This window comes from Pimephales promelas, chromosome 2, assembly GCF_988280905.1.
Source record: "Pimephales promelas chromosome 2, fPimPro1.hap1.1, whole genome shotgun sequence".
NCBI classification, from domain to species: Eukaryota; Metazoa; Chordata; class Actinopteri; order Cypriniformes; family Leuciscidae; genus Pimephales; species Pimephales promelas.
Genome location: NC_142770.1, coordinates 2,445,863 through 2,458,270, shown reverse-complemented (window position 1 = coordinate 2,458,270; position 12,408 = coordinate 2,445,863). Strand labels below are relative to the sequence as shown.

The 12,408-nt window shown below is 40.8% G+C and overlaps 1 protein-coding gene across 2 annotated transcripts; it reads right to left on the bottom strand.

Annotated features, from left to right (window-relative positions):
* Window positions 1–207: 207 nt before the first annotated feature.
* tnfaip8l1 (tumor necrosis factor, alpha-induced protein 8-like 1) lies at window positions 208–12,179 on the bottom strand. 2 transcript variants are annotated; one of them, XM_039682410.2, is made up of 2 exons: window positions 11,914–12,179; window positions 208–2,210 (listed from the first exon to the last, which is right to left on the bottom strand). In XM_039682410.2, exon 2 carries the CDS (start codon window positions 2,203–2,205, stop codon window positions 1,645–1,647), a length of 561 nt encoding a protein of 186 aa, XP_039538344.2. In that variant the 5' UTR covers window positions 2,206–2,210; window positions 11,914–12,179; the 3' UTR covers window positions 208–1,644. The 2 variants fall into 2 exon arrangements, with proteins under 2 accessions (XP_039538344.2, XP_088977782.1); XM_089121656.1 differs by lacking the exon at window positions 11,914–12,179 and adding an exon at window positions 8,165–8,266.
* Between the last annotated feature and the right edge of the window lie 229 nt (window positions 12,180–12,408).

Below are 12,408 nucleotides of genomic sequence, written 5' to 3'. Positions count from 1 at the left end.
TATGTTAATGCTAAAGTCTGCAGTCTTGCTGCTCAGTCCATGTGAGAGGAATGAACAAGTTCAGATTTGGTTTTCTAGAGAAAAGAAGGAAAAAAAGGGCACTAGCGTGCCTGAAAATGATTAACGTTCTGTAATCCAGGGCAAACATGCTGATTCTACTTGCACTCTTTTGCTAGATTGTTCTGCAGTTCTCATTAAAGACACACGTGCCTCTTAAGAATGATATATTTATATATATACACACAGACACACAAACAAATACTGTATTTATATGCATAATTTCTAAAAAAACAAAGAAAAAAATGTACATGAACAGAATGTTTGTGACTAACACAAATAACCTTTAAAAATTGTACTTTGTTGTAAATGTGAAAGACAGTCTTGTAATGCTCAGGTGACATCTGCAAAACGAAAAACAAGGCATGCAGTCTTTAATCGGTATAAATTGGCCAAAAAACGGCACGAATAAGAGCCCTGAGAGGTTTGAGGGTGATCAGGAGGTATGGCTTTCACCGCTGCCAAAGTCTGAGGACCTGCTCGGAAAATTCACTTCTTTCCCCTTCGGATATGAGATACTTTATTCGTAAGCTTGAGCTTTACTTAAAAATCTAGTTGAAAAATTCAAACGACCCTCTGTTATTGATTAACAAAGAACAATAAGTGCATAGATAAAGGCCAAGAACACATTAAACAAGTATCCCAAAATGATCCAAATAACTCAATTTTGTGATTCTTTGAGCATAGGATATTTAGTAAGGAAACAAAATTGGAATTTTAACATAAAAACGTGGGCACTTACAATGCCGGTCTATGGGACAAGTGCACAGTTGCCTCACAGACTTATAAATGCACATTTTTCGGTAGCTTTTACAGTTTTGTTGTGGAAACCACAAGGGCTTAACTTGTATATAATACCCAAAGTATTCCTTTGACCGGTCAAAACTGCTTTGAGCTCGTTGACGGCAGGGACGTTAAGGCTTTAAATTGTTGATTTAAGTGTTCATATAAATTAAAAACAATCAAAAAGTGACATGTAAAAGGAAAATAACGGCTCCGGCATGTATTTATATGTATAAAACCTTCATTAAAACAGCAAATAAACATGCTGAAAGGTAATACAGTGACGTTTCAACACAATTTCTTCGTTCCTCGGTAAGAAACTGCATCATGGTAAAGGCCCCCCGTCAGCAGGGGGCGGTGTGGAGTGATAAAACAAACAAGATGAACGTAAACACGCATATATGACCAAGTTTGGAAATCACAGGGGTGATCGTTTACAAACAGCTCAGGACAAGCAAAGACAAAACAGTCCTTTTAGGGTTTTAGCGTGTGTATTTAAGGGAAGCGAGAGGCTAGCGCTTCAGGCTCATTTCCTAAAATTAGAGATGAAACGTTTCATACGCTTCCCCCAGTGCGTTTTGTGTTTGCAGTGCTTGAAATGAACATTTCCAATCAGAAGGTTTGTAAATAGCCCTTGATTTCCTCTGATAGTGAGTCCGAGTTCAACCCTGGAGCGAGATTTGCGTTGAGTTCGCGTTCCCAAAAAAAAAAAAAAGTTCAAACTTACGTGTCCTACATTCATTTAGCGTCCGATTCGCGACTACGATCTTCCCGTTTGAAGAAAACGTTCGGATAGTTCGGTCATCAAAGATTCCCGTCGTCCAGCATCTTGTTGACTCCTTCGCAGATCTTCTGCAAGTGGCCGCGATACACTTCCGAAGGTCCGTACAACGTCGCGAGAAAGTCGCAGTCGGAGAAGTGATTGAAGACGTGGTTGATCCGCCCGTGGGATTTGGCCGTCAGGTGCCGGTTAATGGCCTGGTGGAGAAGTTCGCGGCAGTCGTTGAGTAAGCTGCTCATGACGCGCCGGTCGAAGGTGAAGTCGATCTGGTAGAAGCTAACGGTCGTCATCGCGAGCGTGTGCACTTTCTTCCGGAAGCGCTCGACCAGCGCGAGCTCCTCGTTGTTGAACTGGCCGTTGCGGTAGAGGACGCCCAGCTTGACCACCATCTTAATGAGGTTCTTGATGATCTTCTGGGCCTCCTTGCGGTTTCGCGTGTACTCTTTGGTCACCCGGTACAGCTCGTCCAGTACCTCGCTGCTGGTGTCGTCTATGAACAGGTTGGCCATCGTTTTGGTCGCCATCTTGCTCATGAGCTTCTTCTGGGCCTGAAGGGCCAGGTTCTTCGTGCTGAACGAGTCCATGATGTCTACGGATGAGACACAAACAAAGAGTCAAGGTTTTTTCTGCACTAAAAGCTATTACACTGAACAGTAGCGTGTGTATGACACGCCAATTCGTATTTCCATTTTTGGCGTGCTATCAAGACGCATAATCGCCTTTCAGCGTGTTTATGAACGCCGTTGACTTAACGTTATATAAAAATATGACTTACCTCAACCCCGTCCCTAAACCTAACCGTCACTGGGGTTAATGGCATTTATGACTGTTCCCTTACCATCCTAGGAAAGAAAAACATAGCTCACCAGATGTAGATGTACATTTTGCTTTGTTTCGCTCGGACATTTGACGGCGTGTACAGACACGCGGACGTTAATGGCGTAGACATTAGGGCTGGGTAATAAATATTGATTTCTCGATATGAATCGATTCTCATTTTTACGAACCGATATCGATTCTTAAGTCTCAAGAATCGATTAGTCATCCTGTTTCATTTGAATGAATGAGACATTGTATCGCGGGTGCGCGCATCTAACAAATCGCAATAATCTTTGTCCTTTGTTACTATTGATATGAAACAAAGTCTCAATTTTCAAATTACGTCCATTGTCTTTAGAAATTCAAAAACATAAATAGCGTTTTGGCGCTGTGGCGTGAGATCGCTCAAGAGAAGCAGCTGATCCGGGTTAATAATACCAGTCACAGCGCCAAATAAACATGAATGAGCATCTGAAAGTGTGTTAAAGATAGAGTACAACTTATCGAAATCCGTATCATGTCACATTGATTCGCTCAATCTGCGTTTCAACCGTGGAAAGACGTCAAACAGCTTGTAATCAATGTCATGTATCGTCATATTTACCTAAGAAAACGCACATAAACTCGTTAGTCCACACTCGTTAATGTTCCTCAATATTTAATGCATATTTGAATAAATCTGGCAAGTTTTTATCCAGATTTATATTTCATATAATCTTCTTATTATAAAAATAAATAAAAGTGTAATTTAAGTGTTTGTATAGCTACAAAAATTAATTATTAATTATTACCTTCATATTAGGCTAATGAAGCCTAGTAGGCTACAACTAGACTATATTTATAGACCATAGTTTACAGCATTTAAGAGATTTGATTCCCTTGAGAAAAATTGCCATTTATTGTAACTGATATCCATATTGAATCGAAATCGAATCGAATTGCAAGCTTGTGAATCGAAATCGAATCGAATTGTGAAATTTGTCTCAATACCCAGCCCTAGTAGACATACACGCATACACGCGGATAGCTCAAAATGCGTCGATTTAACACGCCACTTGACTCGAAATTGGCGTGTAAGTTTACGCAAAGGTCATGATGTCAGGTTGCACTGAAAGAGGCCATTCAAAATGAGATTTCCAAACAAGCGGTTTAGCCAACATGACATCATGACTTTGGCATAAACATACACGCCACTTTCGAGTCAAGTGGCGTGTTATCTCTACGCATTTTGAGCTATCCGCGTGTATGTCTACGCCATTAACGTTCGCGTCATTCCGCGTGTCTGTACACGCCGTCAAATGTCCAGTCATAAATGCCATTAACCCCAGTGACGGTTAGGTTCAGGGACGGGGTTGAGGTAAGGTTCAGGGACGGGGTTGAGTAAGTTTTTTTACAGTATTCCTTGACTATAAAGTTCAAAAGAACAGCATTTATCTAAAATTGAAAGCTTTTGTAAAATTAAACACCACCATCAAGGATGAATTTAATTGATCAAAAGTGACAGTAAAGACATTTATAATGTAACAAAAGATTATAATAATTCAGATAAATGCTGTTCTTTTGAACTTTCTTGAAAAAAAATCTTGAAAAAAAATGTTTTCAACATTGATAATAATAATATATTTTTTCTTGAGCATCATGTTATATTAGAGAGTGATTTCTGAATGATCATGTGACACCGACGACTGGAGTAATGATGCTTAAAATCAGCTTTGATCACAGGAATAAATTACATTTTACACTATATTAAAATAGAAAACATTTAAATTGTCATATTTAACAATATTACTGTTTTTATTTTTAATCATATGAATAGTGAGCAGAAGAGACTTCTTTTAAAAACATTTTTAAAAAATCGTACTTTTTACTGATAGAGTGTGTGAATCCATCGTTAAACATTCATGAAGGTTTTGCATCGGGACATTGAGGAAACAAATCTTCCCAACTTTTCTCATCAAAACGGCGAGACATAAAGGTCTCTTTGTGCACGTTTCCTGCAAACATATGAATCTGCTGGTCATTCACAATTTTTTTTCTACAACTAAACAATCCGAATACGGCATCCGTGCATTTCCGTTCTCACACGGCGAACGCTACACTTTAGAGGCTTTAACAAAACAATGGACTTCCTAAGTTTTGCACAGGCCTGACAGGACAATTTCCCCTTCTTAAAATGAGCGTTCCCTGGGGACGTGTTGCACAATGTCTTCAACTCTGAGTCAATGCGATTAATCGTTTCTAATTAAAACCCAAACGCCTGGTTTCACAGAGGCTGCTTTAAGGATTAGTTCACTTCAGATTTAAACTTTCCTGATAATTTACTCTCCCTCACGTCATCCAAGATGTCCATGTCTTTCTTTCTTCAGTCGAAAATAAATGAAGGTTTTTGATGAAAATATTCCAGGATTGTCAATGGGGTCCAAAAGGGTCTAAATGTGAGTTTCAGTGCAGCTTCAAAGTCCCGACACGATCCCAGCCGAGGAATAAGAGTCTGATCTAGACAAACCAGAGGCCATTTTATAAAAAAAAAAACATAAATATTTATATACTTTATAACCACAAATGCTGGTCTTGCACTAGTTGTGATGCATCACACATTACATAATCACGTTGAAAGGTCAAGCGGGACGTAGGTGCAAAAATCGACCTAGTGTTTACAAAACGACTAAGTCAAACGCCATTTACAAAATAAATAAAAAAGGTTTTTCGCCCTTCACTACGTGACGCTTCCAATATGATTATGTAATGCGTTAAGTCGTGGACGTACGTTTATGGTTAAAATGTTTTTTTTTTTTTTTTAATAAAATGGCCGCTGGTTTGTCTAGATCAGACTCTTATTCCTCGGCTGGATCGTGTCGAGACTTTGAAGCTGCACTGAAACTCACATTTGGACTTGTTGGACCCCATTGAAGTCACTATACGGAGAAAATACTGGAGCGTTTACCACAAAAAAAACTTCAGGGGTCGGTAAATTACCAGTAAGTGAGCGAATCCTTTAAGTCCAGTCCCAGACTAAAATGCATGTTTGCGCTGTTCGAATTTTAAGAAACTTGCAATGGCATATCTTAAAATGTGTCACTGCTTTTTCTAAGGCCTAATCCTGGCTCAATCTAACGGGCCACAGTCATTAGGAAGTGATACCGGCCCGAGACCGATGGCTTCCTCAGAACATTGTCTTGTTTCACACACGCCATTTGCATTTCTTTGAAAAGGCACGTTTGATGTGACTCGATTCCCTGGGAAAATCTGGTGTCCCTGACTAACGCTGGATATTTTGAGGGGATTACACATCGGTCGCTGAGCCTCGTATTAATATCCGTCAAGATCAAAGGTAAATCGTTTGAGAAACAGACAAGGTGAAATTGACAATATGAAACCATTTTTGCATGTTTACATCAAAATCTAGATGCATTTGGGCAATGATAACTTTCATTCTTCAACACCCTGACAACCAATAAACAACCTACAGCCACACTGGTAAAGACTTAAAACTAGGGATGCACGATATATCGGTATTGGCCGATATATGTTCATTTTTAATGTTATCGGCCCAATAAGGAAATTTGGTCAAAGCCAATAAAAGCTGAGACACTTCAGATGCGCACTGTTCAACAGGATGGTTATGAATTAATTTAAAAATGATTGGAATCACTTCAAAAAAGGAAAATACCAGTAGCACCTCATTGCAGTACACAAGATCCAGGGGGCGGAGTTGGATCCAGATCTAAGGGGCGGAGATGGGTAGGATTAGGGGAGGGGTTAGGGATCGGGGGGGGGTAGAGATGGGTAGGATTAGGGGTGGGGTTAGGGGGAGATGGGTAGGATTGGGGGTGGGGTTAGGGGGCAGAGATGGGTAGGATTAGGGGTGGGGTTAGGGGGCGGAGATGGGTAGGATTAGGGGTGGGGTTAGGGATAGGGGGCGGAGATGGGTAGTATTAGGGGTGGGGTTAGGGATAGGGGGCGGAGATGGGAAGGATTAGGGGTGGGGTTAGGGATAGGGGGCGGAGATGGGTAAGATTAGGGGTGGGGTTAGGGATAGGGGGCGGAGATGGATAGGATTAGGGATAGGGGGCGGAGATGGGAAGGATTAGGGGTGGGGTTAGGGATAGGGGGCGGAGATGGATAGGATTAGGGATAGGGGGCGGAGATGGGAAGGATTAGGGGTGGGGTTAGGGATAGGGGGCGGAGATGGATAGGATTAGGGATCAGGGGCAGAGATGGGTAGGATTAGGGGTGGGGTTAGGGATAGGGGACGGAGATGGGAAGGATTAGGGGTGGGGTTAGGGATAGGGGGCGGAGATGGGTAGGATTAGGGGTGGGGTTAGGGATAGGGGGCGGAGATGGATAGGATTAGGGATCAGGGGGCGAGATGGGTAGTATTAGGGGTGGGGTTAGGGATAGGGGGCGGAGATGGGTAGGATTAGGGATCAGGGGGCGAGATGGGTAGTATTAGGGGTGGGGTTAGGGATAGGGGGCGGAGATGGGTAGGATTAGGGATCAGGGGGCGGAGATGGGTAGGATTAGGGGTGGGGTTAGGGATAGGGGGCGGAGATGGGTAGGATTAGGGATCAGGGGCCGGAGATGGGTAGTATTAGGGGCGGGATTAGGGATAGGGGGCGGAGATGGGAAGGATTAGGGGTGGGGTTAGGGATAGGGGGCGGAGATGGGTAGGATTAGGGGTGGGGTTAGGGATAGGGGGCGGAGATGGGTAGGATTAGGGATAGGGGGCGGAGATGGATAGGATTAAGGATCAGGGGGCGGAGATGGGTAGTATTAGGGGTGGGGTTAGGGATAGGGGGCGGAGATGGGAAGGATTAGGGGTGGGGTTAGGGATAGGGGGCGGAGATGGGTAGGATTAGGGATAGGGGGCGGAGATGGATAGGATTAGGGTGGGGTTAGGTATCAGGGGCGGAGGTGGGTAGGTTTATGTATATGAAAGGTGGGAGGAGTTGGATTTGGATCCAGCTCCTCCCCCTGGATTTCATGTTCTGCAGTGAGGACCATCTCAAAAATACAGCAAGTGTAACGTGTGAAGTGCAACTCTGTCATATAGACTACATAACGATTATGATTGATTATTATAATGACAACTTTATTATTGTGTGTTTGAGACATGGATTTTAATGGTGAGACTTGTTTTGTTTTTTTAATCAGGGTCAAAAATTACATAAAAATTTTGATTAATTGGACAATGTATCCATTATCGGCTTTCAAAAATCAGTCAAACATTCCATAACCCTACTTAAAACTATCATGTAAGGTCAATAAAATGTGTCCAAGCAAGATATATGCTGGTTCTTGGCCATAATGAGCAACTGAAGAGCATTATTAGAACCAGATTTAGATGCATTTGAGCCCTAATAACTGCTGTCAAAATACTCCCAAAAAACATGACAATAAAACCATTAAAAAAAAATCTGGTGTTGGAAGAAAATGGGCGTGTTCACATCTCGAAAAGATTAAAGCATTCGACGCTCTTTTGTTTTGCACCAGCACAGTAAAATAGCTGAACGTTGGCCAAGCAACAATGGGCATTCACCAGCTTCCCAACATTATCATTAGTGGCGAGTTTAACATGCGTGGAAACAAAAACTAAACACAAACAGAGATTGGTGTGAAACGACCACAGATATCAGAGCAACACTCGTGGCGTTTGATTCACCACTGGACAAAGAGGCTGTAACGAGAGAGCGAGGTTTAGAGTTGCTTAGCCTCAACACTCACCTTCCTGAAGGTGTACGGTTGCGTTCTCCATGATTGGGGAGTGGGAAAGCAAGAGCTTGTGGAGAACATTGGAGATCACTGAGCCATGTGTGTGTGTGTGAACTGATTGTTTCAGGTGTGTAAGTGATTTCACCTGTAGGTTTGGTTGTTATCTTCCACCCTGCTGGTAGATGCTGGAACTACACCTAACGGATTGCTTTCTCCAAGCACTGTTGCGTCTCAATTCTCCTACTTATACTACGCCCTAAAAGTGTGCACTCTTTTTGTGAGGAAAAGAGTGTGTAGCAGAAGAGTACACAAGCTTTAACTCTTAGAAGAAATGGTTCTATTTAGAACCAGAAATGGTTCATATATGGAACTCCAAAATGGTTCTATATAGAACCATTTTTTTTGTAAAAGGTTCTACTGGCCAAGTATGGAACCCCAGGGTTCTATATAGAACCCAGAGGAACCCTTTTTTAAGAGTGTATAGAACCTTTTAGGGGCCTTTTTAAGGTTCTATATAGAACCTTTTCTTCTAAGAGTGTATCACGTCTTTAACGGTGTCTCTCCACACAGTAAACTGGCCTGTCAATCATCTTATCACAGTTAAACTCCTCCACTTTTCATTTACTTTCCTACCGTATCGGAGAGAAATGCAGAATCATGTTGATCTTTCATGCCGAGACTCTCCTGACATAAATGCATTTAAAAGTTAATGGCCAAACGGATCTTTATAAAAGTCCACGTTGTTCCAGATGAAATAAAACATGGATAACATGAAACAAAAATCAGGTTAAACTTTGATTAGTCACTCAAACATTTATCTAAACCTCTCACCGTCGGTCGCGCGCATCCGCCATGTTTTTTTTAACCCTTTTTACTTGTGTTTGTAGTTCTTCCTCCAAAAAGCAATGGGTTGTGGGCAATATTATCTGTTATAGTGATCACGGATGACATGCATACTCTTTCATACACTTATTTTAAAGGGTAAGTTCGAGTTAATGACGAGTCACTAATGACATCATATTCATTTTTGGGTGAACTAGCCCTTAAAATGTCACATACTGTTTAGGGTGAATAGCGTATAGACCTGCTTGACGCCCAATGACCCTCCGTCAGGAAACGAGAAACAAGCTTCCTGCAGCTGGAGAGGCCAACAAAAGGGCCAGTGTCCAAACTCAGACTAGCTCTGTTTTCAGGTACGGACTGTGCCGGACAACAGCGGGATGTGCCGTGTTCACATCGATCGTCTGCTGTGCAGACTTCACTAGTCACAATTATACAAAAAATGCATTCATATTTTTCTTCTGGCCACACAGATCTAGAGAAGCCCGCGGTGCCGATGAATTATTCAGCGGTTCCACAATATAGTATCACACTTTAATAATGCATGAACCAATTTAGGAATAAGGGTTTGGGTCGACTAAGTGTGCTTTTGTGCAAAGGTTTATCAAAGCCTGGAAAGTTCATTACGAGAACGAGTCGAATTAGCGAACATTAGTTATGACATGCAGAAAAGATGAACAAATGTCGGTTTTTTTTGGTGAATATTGGGCAATTTTTGTATACATCTGATTTTTTATTTAATGACATGAACATAAACTTAAACCAGTTTCCACCTATACGAGTAAAAAAAATAAATTATACATACAAAGGTAATTGTGTTTTTATTTCTTGGAATTGCAACTGAATTTGTAATTGCGATTGTACAGGTGAAACTCGAAAACGTATATATTTCAAGCCTTTATTTGTTATCATTTTGATGATTATGGCTTACAGATATGAAAACCTTTTCACAATATTCTGGGTTTTCATATTTTTAATCCATAATCATCAAAATTATAACAAACAAAGGCTTGAAATATCTCATTTTGCATGTAATGAGTCTATATAATATAATAGTTTCACCTTTTAAGTTGAATTACTGTAAGTAAATTAACTTTTGCACCATATTCTAATTTTCTGAGTTTCACCTGTATATCATATTTTAAATTTGACCTCAAAAGTACTCTCATATTTACTCTGTCTGTCATAGCATTGGATTGCACGCTTTACAAACCCATATAGGTCAACCACTAGTAAAGTTAAACCGCCTGAGATTGATGAGGGGTTTTCCTGCATGTACAAAATGCCCAGTCAGCATCAATGGACTTAACTAAAACAGCATGTTCTTTATATCCAACTACCTGACTCTATATTCAACAAAGTCTCAAAGCCTTGAATGCATATAAAAAATGCCAGTTAACATGCGCCTTAAAGGGATAGTTCACTTTTAAATTAATTTTTGGTATGTTTTATCTTACCTCAAGGGCATCCGAGATGTGGGTGTGTTTGATTCCGCAGTAGTTTCAGTTGACATTTTTAGGTCAAACCGTTCTTGTCTGTTAGTCATTTAATGGAGGTCTATGGTCACCACCTCAAAGAGCATGCACAGAGAAGTCCAAATTAAACATGATTTAATGACTCGTAAATTTAAGTACACATTGATGGCCTAAGACACGAAACGAGCGGTTTGTGTGAGAAAACGAACAGTATTTATATCGTTTTACCTCTTGTAACCACAGCCACGTCCAAGTGATCTGAGGGCGCTGGCGCTTTGTGGCTGTGGTTACACGAGGTAAAAACAATATAAATACTGTTCGTTTTCTCACACAAACCGCTCGTTTCGTGTCTTAGGCCATCAATGTGTACTTACATTTACGAGTCATTAAATTATGTTTAATTTGGACTTCTCTGTGCATGCTCTTTGAGGTGGTGACCATAGACCTCCATTACATGACTGACAGACAAGAACGGTTTGACCTAAAAATATCAAAATTGAAAATACTGCAGAAACAAAGACACCTACATCTTGGATGGCCTTGAGGTAAGATAAAAACATACCAAAGATTAATTTCAAAGTGAACTATCCCTTTAAAGGCCAATGTTCACCAAAAAAAAGTACCATTTTAAACCCCTAGAACTAGGCAGCTGTTATTAAATAAATATGAATATTCATCTTACAAAAGCGCAGACGGTATTAATTAAGTAATATGGATTACTTTTACGATGGATAGATATGCTTTTTCGGCTTCAAATTTCTCAGGGACCATTCACACTCATTATAAAGCTTATATAATATATAACTTTATGTTGAAAGAAGAATGTCATATACACCTAGATTGGCTTGAGGGGGAGTAAATCATGGGATAATTGTAATTTTTGGGGTGAAATAACACTTTAAAAGTTACCTATTGAGTGCTGAACACAACGAAGGTTGGGACACATCCCAGACAACTGCAAGAATGTCGACGGTTAATGTTTCCTAGGCTACGACCATCCGAAACCTCTATGCAAGTGAACTTTGCAGTCCAGTAAATAAGGTCATATCCTCCTGTTTCTATCAATAAGTTACCGGCCTGTTACTCTGATAGAGTTTACATTGTATTGCATCTCGAATATTTATTACTAGTTATTGATTCCTTGCATGCACTGAAATGCAAAAAGCCTACATTTCAATGTCTGCTGTCAAATTAGCAACTAGTGTTATACATATTAATAATTCGCATCTTGGTTTGTTATTGTACAATGTGATGGTCTATGAACGCAAAACAGAGGTGCATAACGTCATGCATTGACATTACTGAATAAATCACATAAAAAAATAACTTCAATAAATACGGAAAGCACATGTTCTATGCACAAATATTGACACAGAAGGAAAAATCAAGTGTTCATGAATGCACGACATGTAGAATGTGTGTTATTGAAGTTAGAAACTCACTCACCTCTCGCCTATTTCAACCGGATACTGGGCGTCTAAAGAGTAACTTTCGTTCGTCAAACCTCCATCTAAACACACTGACAGCCAATAAACAGCCTACACAAGGATACGGCGTACAACTATCTTATATGGCCGATAAAATGTGTCCAACAGGTATGTGTTGGGTCTGAGCCGCTGGTGTGAATAATTGAAGTGTTTTCTTCTCCCTCTTTTCGCGTTTGGTTACCAGAGAGTTTGTAACCTGACTCCACCTTTTCGAAAAGTTTCAAACGTGAGTTGTCTCAGGCGCTCGGTGAGTGACGTTCTAATTGACCAATCACGTTCGGGTTTGGCTCCCCAACGGGCCAATCAGAGGGAAGAGAGGAGCGTGCGTCCAGCCTTCCATACGGTTTCCCGTCATTATCCTGAGAAAATCCAAGGCTGAAAATTTCCCAGAGGAAATTCTGTTGAACAATGAAGGGGAACTCTCGTAACTAGTGATTTTTCTTCTGTAAACAAA